Source organism: Fukomys damarensis, unplaced genomic scaffold (assembly GCF_012274545.1).
Source record: "Fukomys damarensis isolate Sample0158 unplaced genomic scaffold, DMR_v1.0_HiC HiC_scaffold_16, whole genome shotgun sequence".
Taxonomy (NCBI): domain Eukaryota; kingdom Metazoa; phylum Chordata; class Mammalia; order Rodentia; family Bathyergidae; genus Fukomys; species Fukomys damarensis.
This window is the reverse complement of record NW_022900928.1, coordinates 35,894,715-35,907,801: the sequence shown is the minus strand read 5'-3', so window position 1 is coordinate 35,907,801 and position 13,087 is coordinate 35,894,715. Positions and strand designations below refer to the sequence as shown.

The window sequence follows — 13,087 nt, the reverse complement described above, 5'->3', positions numbered from 1 at the left end:
TCTGGTTATGCTGCGAGATTCAAGTATCACACCTCTGTAGTTAACCCACCACTAGAAAGTTGGCATGCCTTTTATCTTGAGATCTCTTTTATTAAAATAAAGCCAGGTCATGCAGCTTCTGAAGTGGGTCACATTTCATCATGAACTGCAGATACCATGTACCATCTGTTAAGTACCAGGGAAAATATACATAGAAGGCCTGCTGGTGTCTGGCACATGGTGTCCAGTAAACTACGTCTTTAAGTGTTTTATAAGCCTACCTCCAGAAAATGGAGAGATTCATCTTTTCGCTCAGAATCCCTGCGTGTACTATAACAGGTGCCAAAAGGTGCTAAAAGCAGTTGAAAGACAAGTCACATTCCAAAGTCACTCAAGAAATAATGACATACAAATTAGATGTTTCTTCATCATTCTATTTATTACATGTATGAATATTAACATCTCATGGTATCCATCTAATTAAATCAAAACCAACAAAGGAAAAAGGTTAACCATGTTTCAAGTGAACATTCTTACAGATTCTCCTGTAACTTAAAATAGAAGTATGTTCATCTGCATTAAATCGTTTGACAATTTGAAAAATATCTTTTAAAAAAAATCACCTTTAGTACTTAAATATATTTGTTAATTGCTTGATGGCAGCAGTGTCCAAGTTCAAGAATAAAAGTTGCTTCATTAGATACTTTGCAAAAACGGACATCTAGATGGTTCTCTGTAGCTGAAGATACATATCTATATATGTGTATGCAAAAATGTCCTATTTTTTAAAAAATGTTCAAATCTGGCTTTTCTGTTAGAAAAGTCCTACAATGTTCTCTCTCTCACTATCCCCTTTAGAAGGATAAAACTTCACACATTGCTTCTTCAATCCTGGAAAGCTACTAGGAAAAAAAAAATCTCACGTTGAGGTTGCTGTTCAGTTCCATTTTTACCCAATAAAAAGTACAGAAACACTGTCTTTATTTGATGGTGTGCATAAATATTACACTCCATGTATAGCAAAAATATTTTTATTTATAATTTACAGTTTGACAAGTGAGAATCGTACATTTTTATACATACATTTTCATTTCATTAAATTTGCACACATCTACAGAACTTTCACACAACGAGCACCTGAAACTGTGCAGGCAGTAGGAAATGCAAATACTAAAATGTATTTATTATCCAAATTACAGCTGAAGGCCCTGCCTCAGCTAGACAATTTATATAGATATGTCTATATATACATAAAAAAAATTTCTCACCCTCTATATCCAACAGCAGCTTTGTTTAAAAAGAAAAACCTTTCTCATTTTATTTAAACTGACTCAACTGTATCATTTTCTGTTTTAATTTCAGTGGATGTTATGCTTTCCTCTGTACAAGCTGGTGGGTTATCAATTTGTTCTTCCTTAACTTTGGGACTTTCACAGGGTTCCTGCAACTCGTTTTTGACAATGTTCAACATAATGTTCAAAGGATTTTCAACAGGTGTCTTGCTGGGAGATGGTGTACAATCAAATGAAGATGTCTACAAAATGAAAATATAAGTAGTGATGAACATTCAAAGTTTATCACATGAAAGGACATGCAGTTTTCACAACAAAGTCACCTAAAACACATGCTCTCTCAAAAGACATGCCACAAAGGCAGCCAAATAATAAAATACTGTTATTCAACACATACTTGGCAAGTAGATAAGCTAACAGCTGAGTTACTGCAAGTATACAGACCAAAAAAAGATTCGAAATGCTTTTGTATTTACACTCTACACAAATAGTGACCCCTACAAATACAGAAAATTTTCTGACTACCACAATTTTGATTATGTGAGGATTTTTTAAATTCTCCACATAGGAAGCCTCTTTTGGGTGACCTAGAAATATCTCCCCAACTACCTTTCAAACCCAGTTTTATTGGCAATCACTGTGTTCCACACTTGAAACCACTGCGTTGTTTTTTTAAAATTAAGCTACAGGGTTGGTATTTAGCTCAGTGTTTCTTCTGCCTGCCTCGCAAGCATGAGGACCCAAGTTTAATCCCTGGTACCATAAAAAATAAAAACGAAGCTACAAATATAACAATTAGAATTTTTTCTTTTGTAGTATGGGGGATTGAACCCAAAAAGTGCTGAACTACACTGTCCCTTTCTATTTTGAAAGGGTCTCACTAAGTTTCCTGGGCTGGGGCTGGGGATTTAGCTCAGTGGTGCCTCCCAAGTATAAGGTCCCTGAGTTCAATCCCCAGTACCCATCCCCAAAAAAAGTTTGCTAGGCTGGCCTCAAATCTGATTATCCACCTAACCCCCCTGATTATCTGGGATTATAAGTGTGTACCACCACACCAAGCTAAATTTAAAGTTTTAAGGCCACAGGACTCTCAGATTTTATATGTGATTTTAAAAATATACCTGCGTTAGATGGCTAAATGGAGTAAAAGAGAAAAAAAAACAAAAGTCAATATTTCCCATAGTTCTAGAAACCTATTCCTATCAGGATACTTCAGTTTTCCAAAGTCCTCTACACCTACTGGTCTAAAAAAATCATATTCAAGTAAACAGAAGCAAGAAACAATAAAAATACTTATAAGTTTAAATTGCACATCACAAAAGATGGCAGACTGCTTATGTAAGAGTACTTAGTAAATCTAAGTGCTCCATCGAAACACAAAACAACTCTCTCTCTCTCTGTGTGGGGAGTAATCAGGGATTAAAATTGGGACCTTGCAAGGCAGGCAGTGGAACCACCAAGCTAAATCCCCGGCCCTACAAACAGCTCAATATATTAACAGTAAAATACTGCTGATGTTAAAAAACTGAAAATATAAGAAATACAATAATAGAAGAACTTACATTTTGATAATCTTCGTAACATGATGGATGATAAATCTAAAGCAAAAAGGAAAGAAGTAAATTATCTTTTCCTACATAACTTCTAATGGACAATTCTGAAATGATTTTTCCTTTTAACTTTATGCCAGAAGGTAACGGTCTTTACAAAGGTGATAGAAACTGGCCACAAAAAGAGGTAAAATCAATATAAGGAGTATAACAACTGACTACTTGTTAAATTTGCTTTGTACATGTAACATATTTTCAAGATAGTAAGTTTTGATGATTAAATCATAAAAAAATTCAAAATCAAAGTATAGTAAGGCAAAGCACAGATTCTGAAGGCCAAGTCTGAATTTAGCTTTAACTATGCTAACTGCTACGTAAGTATAGAGCCAGATGACAGCTAAGATCCCTCAAAACTCATTCTGTGACTAAAGTCCAATCCCTTTTTTACGGACCACAAAAAAAGTGATGAATATTCTTTCAGAGTAAGCCACCCCAACAAAAAATATTAACCGTAACACTTCCACAAAAAGTAAAAAAATAAAAATTACCTTTCCATCCACTCTAATAGCATTTTTTAAGTGCCATTCCTCCTCTTCTTCATCCCAGTACTGTTCAAATTGTTCTTGGCAGATTTCACAACTCTAAGAACCACATAAAAATTATACATAACACATTTGATCCCAGTAAAATAAAAGTAAACTCCTGAGTAAGAAACTTTAGAATGTACCACTTTAAACAATATCCAATATATGATACAGATACAAAGTAAGATTTTTAGGACTCTGACAAACATCAGACAAAAACAGTTAACATTTCACCAATGTTGCTCGCTGATATTTAAAAGAAATACAAGGTAATGATTATTTACATAAGGACACTCCCAAAGTCAGAAAATTTAAACATTGTTCTCTTACCTCAACTGCTCCAGCTGGTCCAGCAGGTACACTTTGGAACTCTTTTTCTTTAGCAGCCTCCTGAGTTTTGAGCACAACTTCTTCATGTACCTTTTCAAAAAACTGGCTCTTTGCACGTTCTTCCAGGTCAGCTATCTCCTCAAATTCTATCCAGTCCTTGAAATGAGTTGATTTATAAAAAATACTTTCATTTATTCTGAACTCACTGTTTTCTTCAATAGACTACAGTTCTATGTACGCTCTAATATTTAAAATTATTATTTCTCTTTTAGCCCTATAAGCTATGTAGAAAATGATAAACAAGATCTTCATGTTAATTTTCCATTGAAGTTACAACTTTAAGTAAATTTTATGTACTATTTTTTATGAAAAGATTTCAGTAAATGAACTTGCAATTTTAAAACCAGAACAAGTTTGTGTACTATTTATTGTCTCAAAAAACAACTAGATACTCTTCAAAATTCCTTTATTTAAAAAAACTACAGGGCCGGGGATTTAGCTCAGTGGTTCTGCCGCCTGCCTTGCAAGTGCAAGGACCCAAGTTTGATGCCCAATACCAAAAATTAATTAATTAAATAAATTTTAAAAAAGCTACATTCTAGGGGTCAAATTCTATTTATGAAAATTCATGTTAATTCATACATGTTTATTCTTTAAATTAATACTTTTTTTTTTTTTTTTTTTTTTTTTTGAGACAGGGTCTCACTATGTAGTGAGACTGACCTGGAACTCACTATGTAGCTCAGGCTGGTCTCGAACTCACAGCGATCCTCCTGCCTCAGCCTCTCTCAGCCTCCCGAGTGCTGGGATTACAGGTGTGCACCACCACACCCGGGCCAAACTAATACCTTTAGAAAGATTTAACTGAAGGCAAAAAGAAAGTTCAAAAGCATATGGATTACTTACTGTTAAACTGTAGTACCAACGTCTATGAGTGACTTTACCAAACTAATACCTTTAGAAAGATTTAACTGAAGGCAAAAATAAAGTTCAAAAGCATATGGATTACTTACTGTTAAACTGTAGTACCAACGTCTATGAGTGACTTTTCTGCTAACATCTTTCTCAGTTCTATTTTGTCGATAATGCCAGTCCAAGTGATCTGCATATACATCTGTCTGTGACGTTGTAAACCTCATTCCACAAGAGTAACACTGAATACCAGTGTACAGACGGTTTATAACACTGTCATAACGTCTATTTTGAAAAAGAAATCTCCTTTAGTTTTTATAATATAGCTCAATGGCTTTAAAAAAATAAATTACAAATACTTCAATTTTCCATATTTAAATAAGGGGCAAATCAAAAAGAACTGGCTGAAGCAGTTTATACCAAAAGACTGGTATTACCTACTAGTGTGTCAGTGACCCTCTTAACATCATGGAATCTACCTGGATAGGCCTGTTCCCTATTTATTTTCTTTTCACTAAAAATGGAAGGATCCTACATTAGCCAAAGCAATAATAACTGGCCTATTCTTAGCTTGGAGTTGATATCAAGGTAAACATGGTAGAACAGTTCACCTCTCTAGATCTTGGAGAGTCTAAATAATTGTTCCACTCTTGTTCAAAGCCCAGTAATAAAGATACTTACTAATATGGGTTACAAAAAAGAAAAATCAAAAGACCTATAATAAACAGATGAGCAATGTTGTTTTTCAAATTCTAGGCTCCCTATTTGAGAAGAAATATACAGACCAATGAAGTCCATGAGGTAAATTTCAAAAAAAAAAAGTAGTTTTAAAATGTTTGAAAAAATTCAGTTGTTTCTAGGGGACAATGCTGAATAAAGAACAGGTGCAAGGAAAGGGAATGCCATCCTTATTTTATAAGCCTTTAAATATGTGAAAAATATTACTAAGGAAAAAATATTCATTTTAAAAACAGTAAAACTTACTTAGCTATTTAATTTTCCATAAAATACAAAGATGTTATGAATATACTGGAAGATAGCTTTAAATGTTATGAAGAAGTAATACAGGCAACACAAATTTATTTGACAATAATGTACAAAATATTGATAGTGGTTATCCATAAGAAGGATAGGTAATTATATTTTCTTGATTTACAACTATTCCGTGTTATCCACAAGGAATTGGTTCCAAAAATTTCATAAATACCAAAATCTGCTGATGGTTAAGTCCCACAAAATGGCACAGTATCTGCTTATAACCTACATGTCCTCCTGCACATTTAAAATCATCTCTAAATTATTTGATACCTAATACAATGTATATGCTTTGCGGATAGTCGTAATGGTGTATTATTTAGGGAATAATGACAAGAAAAAGTCTATACATACTGAGTACACACCTTTGAAAAAAAATATTTTCAATCTATTTGTTTGAACCCAGGGATGTGGAAACTGGTTATCAGGGGACTGTTTGTATTTTTTAAGTTTCCACAATGATCACGGTGCTACTTACAAAAACTGATTTTCCTAAAAATTTTTAAATGCTGGGCCACAAAACATTTTTCTGAACTTCAGAGATATAAGAAAATACAGGAGGGGCCGGGGATTAGCTCAGTAGTTCTGGTGCCTCCCTTGCAAACATAAGGACCTGAATTCGATCCTGGTACTAAAGAAAAAAGAAAAGGAAAAAAAAACAGGGAAAAAAAGGAGAGAAAATGAAGATATGGAAAACATGAATAACTACTAACATTCAATATTTAAATTACGTTTCCTGTCCCAAACATATAAAAATAGAAATGCTGGCCAGGCGTGGTGGCGCACGCCTGTAATCCTAGCATTTGGGAGGCTGAGGCAGGAGGATCACTCTGAGTTCGAGACCAGCCCGGGCTACGTAGTGAGTTCCAGGTCAGTCTCAACTACATAGTGAGACCCTGTCTAAAAACTATAAATAAACAAAGAAATAATAAAATAAAAATAGAAACATTGGTGTGGCCTTGTGACCTAAGTACTTGTGTAGCAGAAATATTTTAAGAGGGGATTTTAAAAATTAGCTTTCTAAAGATATTTACCATTGTCTTCCTAAATTTTAGAACAGTAAAAGGAATAAAATCAAGTAACATTATTACAAGTCGTTCTCTCTTTTAAAGAAAATTAGAATGAATACATACTGTTTCAATTCTTCAATTGTAAAATTAGTAAGATCTGGAACATCTTGATCTTCATTTTGATCTTCCTCCTCTTCAGGGGGAGGCTGAGCAGCAACTTCATTTACTTCTTCAATTAAGAGACAAAATTGCTCAATACCATTCTTCACGTACTCTTTATATAGGAACACTAACGTGTTATATAAGGTGGAAACCCACCTAGTTTATTAAGTGCTTTTGATGTCTTTAGTGGCTACGGAAACTAATGTAATTTCTTTTAATTTTATCTCCTCAATATTCAAATTGTCTAAAAGTTAAAATTAATGCAGAACAACGTGTAAAAAATCTATACACAAAATTCGCAAAAACGTTAACCAAAACAAATGTCCTCTGTGGGATATTAGTTCAATTTTAGAAAATTTTAAAATATATCATAACCATGCAAGATGCTGCATGCTTGTAATCCCAGCACTCTCAGAGGCTGAGGCAGGAGAACTGCAAGTTGAAGCCCAGCCTGGGTAACTTAGCAAGGCCCTAATTCAAAATAAAAAATACACAGGACTGGGAAGTATCTCAATTCAAAAGCCCTATGTTCAATTTCTAGTACCCCTAGAGAGACACACACATACACACAGTTATTATAATCAATTGTAGTTGATTTTCAAATAACTAAAAGGTATACCTAAAAATTCAGTTACTTATAAGAACTTTTTAATATCACACAATGCAACTCTTTTAATAACTCTTAAGGACATGAAGTATTTAAAAACCATACTTACGTGCTGTGGCAGAATCAGGCTGGGATAATTTGAGAATTCCTGTTTTTAGCAGTTTGGAAAACAATTCATTTACATCCACCTGACTCAGATGATTATCAGGATATGCCTTAGGAAGAGCACCTTTAAAAAAATATTATTATAAAGAGTAGGACTGCAATGTGCATATTATACTAAGCATTTTTCAATTTTCTTCAAGATATTCTACCAACAATAAATATGATGTTCCCTTCTATGCAATGCAGTACCACACTTAGATTCAGTTTTCCACCTTTCTAATACTCTTGTCACCCAACCACACTGGAGAAAGTAGTTTTGTACAGGTAAAGTGGTATACCACCTCTTAGCACAAATGTCTAGGGAAAAAAGAGCCAAAGTAGAAGTGCTCCTGACTCCACTGGCTCCCTGCCCTGGCTATACAAAGTAACTCAGGCAAGAAGATGAGACTTGCCGCTGAGTGTACCTGCCACTATGGCCTCTACTGAATTACTGGCTCTTGCAAAGCAGCACAGGCTAATGATAAAAAGCATCAAGCTTACTAAAGCTCAAGTATAAAAACAGAAGATGGGGTATAATTCAGTGATAGAATATTTGCTTGCCATCCTCCATCCTCGATGCCCTGGGATGCAAACCCAGTAACACACAGAAAAATATTTTAATGTATTTGTCAATAGTATGAACATGCCTACACCTCCAGAAAAAGTTCTGAATGACTAAATATTCCTTTTAATAACTGAACTTCAATTCGCATCTACAATAATTATAGTCCCTATCCTTAACCATTATATACTCCGTACACATAGTATCTTATTATATAAAGTAGGCTAATTAAAGTCCTTTCAAGTGAATGAATAATCAGCCTCAATAGTTAATCAATTATAATACCATTTCACACACTAATATAACATTCCATTCCATTAGATTAGCTACTTATATGTCTAAGAGGAATAATTAACTATTCAAAGTCTACAGTCAGCCAAGTTTATTGATTTATACCTTGAACTAGGGCTGGGGGTCTAGCTCAGTTGTACAACAATTGCCTAGCATACATTAGGTTCTGGTTCCAATCCCCAGCACTTCAAAAAACAACACACAAAAAAGGGTAAACTACAGAACCACAGCTGGAAAGTGTACTTTCAAATTAGGGAAATGATCTCTGTGCCTCAGTTTTCCCTACCTGTAAAACAGTAAAAATAGTTTCTGTCTAAGGTTGTTATAAGGACTAAATAAATTAGTATTTTTAAGGTACTGAAGTATTTGGCACTATCTACAGTTTGGTGCAGGCTTTTTGTCTGTTTGTTTGCAGTACTGGAGACTGAATCAAGGATCTTTGCACTGAGCTACATTCCCAGAATTTTTTTTTTTCCTTTTTTTTGAGATAGGATCTCAACTATGATCCAACTTGCTATCCTCCTGCCTCAGCATGGGGCATGAGGGATTACAGGCATGCACTACTATGGCCGGCTTATATACAGTACATAAACAAATCAATCAATAGATCTGTTACACTAAAAAGTTCTTTAAAGGATGAACCTTAATGCCCAAGTAAATAATCAATTCATGCTTTAATGTAAATGAACAGGGTATGTCTACTGGGAAAATGATGGCTTCAGTTCAAATTAGAATAAAAACCTTGAGAGAAGCTAAGATAGCCCACTGAACAATGTTCGCAAAGTTTATAAAATTAAGTAGAACTTGGAAAAAGGAAGACAAGCCTAACTTCCAATACTTCCAACCCAGGAGAATAAAATGTAATTCCTCTGTGACACTTCTATACCCTGTATTACCCAATATTGTAAAAGAAAGATGAAAACCTGCAGTGAGGTATCAGTGGCCTGAGATAATGTGCAAACACTGCAAGTTTTCATCTTATATTCAACGTGAAAAACTAGTTTCTAAAGGAAAATACATCAATATAGCATTTCTAAATTACAAAATCCTTTTACAAAGTATACTATCTCATTTGATTCTCTTTAAAAAAAAAACAAAAAACTTCTGAGCCGGGCGTGGTGGTACACACCTATAATCCTAACATTCAGAAGGCTGAGGCAGGAGGATCGCTGTGAGTTCAAGACCAGCCTGAGCTATATAGTGAGTTCCAGGTCAGTCTCAACTACATAGTGAGACCCTGTCTCAAAAAAAAAAAAAAAAAAAAAAAACTTCTGGGCAAATACTGATACTACCATCTCCTGTTCACAAAGGTAAGGGCACCTGCTTATATCCTGCCCACCTAATAATAAAGCAGTAGAGCAGTGATTCTAATGCTGATCTTCTAACTTTAGATCCCAAATCCTTTCCTTCCCTTTTTATATATCCTAATTGTCCATCTAGAAATTTAAAAAGCTTTCATACTGAATGAATTTTGAGCTGACACAATTAATTAATGAATTCACAAATACATAAAATCAGCTAGGACTTCCATAATTACTTTGGAAGTTTTGAAGAACTCCCTAAATGTGTAAACTGAATAAGTTGCTGCAACACTAAAAGTATGCTAGTAAAAATGTTTAATGATTTAGAAATGAAAACAAACATCACTAATATTTGGTTAGGCTACTTCTCAGTACTGTAACTTTGCTATTATGTTATAAATCACCATAATTTATATGCTTCCCATATATTAAAACTACAATTAAAAAAAAAAAAGCTGTTTATCCCACGGGGGGGGCTAAAAGTTTTTAAAGTACATTATCAGTTATGACTCACCTCATAATAACCAACATATTTATCAGGGGACTAAGAAATCACAAGGCTTTTTTCCTTAATTTTAGTGACTATAAAACATGAATGCATTAATTTTAGAAGGTAGTAATCCCAGCATTCACTTAAAAATTTTTACAAATACAAACACAGAGATCAACTGCAAGTTTATCAAATAACTGAGACTTCTCAACCAATCTCCCAGCTTCCACCCAGATGATTTCCTTACCTCTTTTTTATGATCTACAAATCCAAGCTAACCTTCTCTAACTGTAAACAGGGTCAGTGCAAATACTTAGCAAAAATGTAAAACTCAGGCATCAAAAATATTTTAGCCAGATTAAATTTCTCTAATTTGAATATGCCCTCTCAAAAATTATCATTTTGAGCTAACAAGGTTGGCTATTTAACAAAACAATAACTATTTTTTGCATAAAATAAAGTTCAGAAAATACATACCTGAAGGATTCTGAACAAATGCTCCAGGATTTTGTGGATGAACTGGTAAAAATTGTTGTCCTTGACCAAATGCTACTGGCTGCGCAACACCAGTCAGAACCTTTAAGATAAATCTTAATTTTAAGAATATCATTCCTTTCTATATTCTAAATAAAATTTTAATATTATAATCACATAAAAATATTCAGATACCTTAAGGCCTAGTTTCTATGATAAAATTCAAAAGGTAACGTGATTAGGTCACTTAACTTCTAGATCAACCATCAATCAGCAATGCCTTCATTTATTTCAGAGTTATAAGGAATTAAGCATGGGTTGATGGGCCAGATTTAACCCAGTGGTTCCACCACCTGCCTCGCAAGCACAAGGTCCCAAGTTCAATCCCCAGTACCAAAAAAAAAAAGGGTTGAAACTTTCTTGACAAGTTTAAGATATGCAAAAACAGTAGTTACCAATTAGCTGTGTGACCTAGTTCACTTTGGGAATATACTCACTTATTTTACAAATAGAAGAAATGGCACTCAGCAATACAACTTGTATACAACTACAAGGGCTAGTTACAAAGCTGAATCCCTAGCCTCTTTCCACAATCATAAGCCTGCTTTAATTAGTAATCTGAACTAAGGTAGGTGATCATCCTGCTTGGCCATCATTTTTGGGTAAGGTTATGGCTGTACAAAGTAGACCATGTAAAAGACAACAAAGCGAAGGTTCAATTAAAAAGTAAGGCCCAGCCAGGTATGTAGCTCAGTGGTGCCTCCACCTGTCTCACAAGGTCCCGAGTTTGATCCCCAGTACCAAAAAGAAAACTGGTAAAAAGGGCCAGTGATGTGGCTCAGTGGTACAGCACTTGCTTAGCATGTACAAGGCTCTGGGTTCAATTCTAAACACTACAAAAAAATAAAACAAAAAAAGCTGGTGTAGTGGTCCACACCTATAATATCACCACTTAAGAGGCTAAGGCAGGAGAATGACCAGGAGTTCAAAGCAGCCTGGCCTACATAGTGAGTTCAAAGCCACCATAAACTACACAGTGAGACATTGTCTCAAAAAAAAAAAAAAATTAATTAAAAATAAGACGTATTGAAACAAATCATGAAACAAGTACTGGCATACAAATATGGTGTTTATGGTCTGCAGAAAAGCAGTACTTTTTACATGTTGCTGCTATGTAAATTAATACTATTTATAAGCTTAGTTCAGTATCCACGTGAATTTTTAGTGGTATGAATGCATAATACAAACATATCAGCTCTGTACAATGTAGGAACAATATTAAGTATGTCAAGTCCCATTTTAGAGTGCCTCCCAATAACTATCATTTCTTTTAAGACACACAATAGAGTAAATCTAACAGGCAAATTTTTGTTTTTTTCCCTCAAATTACTATTGGATATGAAGAGAAGACTACTTTCCATAAATATTGGTTTAAGAAACTCAGGTCCTTGCACTTGGGAGGCAGGCGGCAGAACCACTGAGCAAAATCCCAGCCCACTTTTAAGATTTTTATTCTTATTTTATATTTTATTCTTTGCAATATTGCTATTATAAAATCAATTTGTCCTGGTAAAATACTAGAACCAGAAAAAAAAGTAAATTTAGTTCGGGAGAATTTTAGCAGGCAAACAAAAGCAGTCATTCAAATATCAACTGAATTACAAATTATAACCACATGGCTTTAAGTTTATTTTAATATGCATTTTTAAATGTATGGAGAAGAAGCATGGATGATGCAAATGGATGATTGACTGTATGTTCAGGTATCAGAATGTATCTGGAAGTCAAGTAACAAGTTTGCTGGGGTGACATTAGTATCAAGCAATTGTATTTGACTAGAGTGACTGGAAAGATGGTCAAAGTAGGAAGATAAATAAGGCAAAAAGAGAATCACAGATTTTAACAGCATGGATTTCATTTTCTTCTTTAACTTAAGGAAGATCCTAAGAAAGGTCTACTTTATGCATATTAGGGATCAGCATTTGTCCAGTGTAGCAGAGGATTATGAAACACCAACTGTATACTTTACTAGCTTTAAAATAAAGAAATGGAAGCCTAGTTAGTATGTGCATGCACAAGTACAGTGGTGAGGAAGAGATGGCAGAAAGGAGAAAGACTAACTGAGTTATTTACCCTCAGATCTTTAAAGAACTAAAATCAGTTTAGGATTTAATTTGCCAATTTTGTCTCCCAAATAGTCTCAGCTGCTCCTGGAAATTTTTTTTTTTTTTTTGTTACTGGGGATCAAATTCAGGACTTTGCACTTGCAAGGCAGGTTTGGGGGCCACTGAGCTAAGTTCCCAGGGCTAGATTTTTAAAGTACAGTAAGAACTTCCTTCAGTAACTATATTTCCTTTAGAAATA

General features: G+C 34.4%; 1 protein-coding gene across 4 annotated transcripts in view; it reads right to left on the bottom strand.

Moving 5' to 3' along the window:
• Positions 1 to 495: 495 nt before the first annotated feature.
• Pcf11 (PCF11 cleavage and polyadenylation factor subunit) overlaps positions 496 to 13,087 on the bottom strand; it is a 25,315-nt gene continuing 12,723 nt past the window's right edge. For 2 of the 4 annotated variants that reach the window (XM_033764249.1, XM_019208460.2), the window contains exons 9-16: positions 10,727 to 10,826; positions 7,571 to 7,690; positions 6,816 to 6,918; positions 4,749 to 4,932; positions 3,736 to 3,891; positions 3,370 to 3,462; positions 2,834 to 2,869; positions 496 to 1,513 (exon numbers count right to left, since the gene is read on the bottom strand). In XM_033764249.1, the coding sequence (XP_033620140.1) occupies positions 1,301 to 1,513; positions 2,834 to 2,869; positions 3,370 to 3,462; positions 3,736 to 3,891; positions 4,749 to 4,932; positions 6,816 to 6,918; positions 7,571 to 7,690; positions 10,727 to 10,826 (1,005 nt within the window). In that variant the 3' untranslated portion in view covers positions 496 to 1,300. Of the gene's footprint in view, positions 1,514 to 2,833; positions 2,870 to 3,369; positions 3,463 to 3,735; positions 3,892 to 4,748; positions 4,933 to 6,815; positions 6,922 to 7,570; positions 7,691 to 10,726; positions 10,827 to 13,087 lie in introns of all 4 variants that reach the window. The other 2 variants (XM_019208458.2, XM_019208459.2) reach the window with 2 other exon arrangements.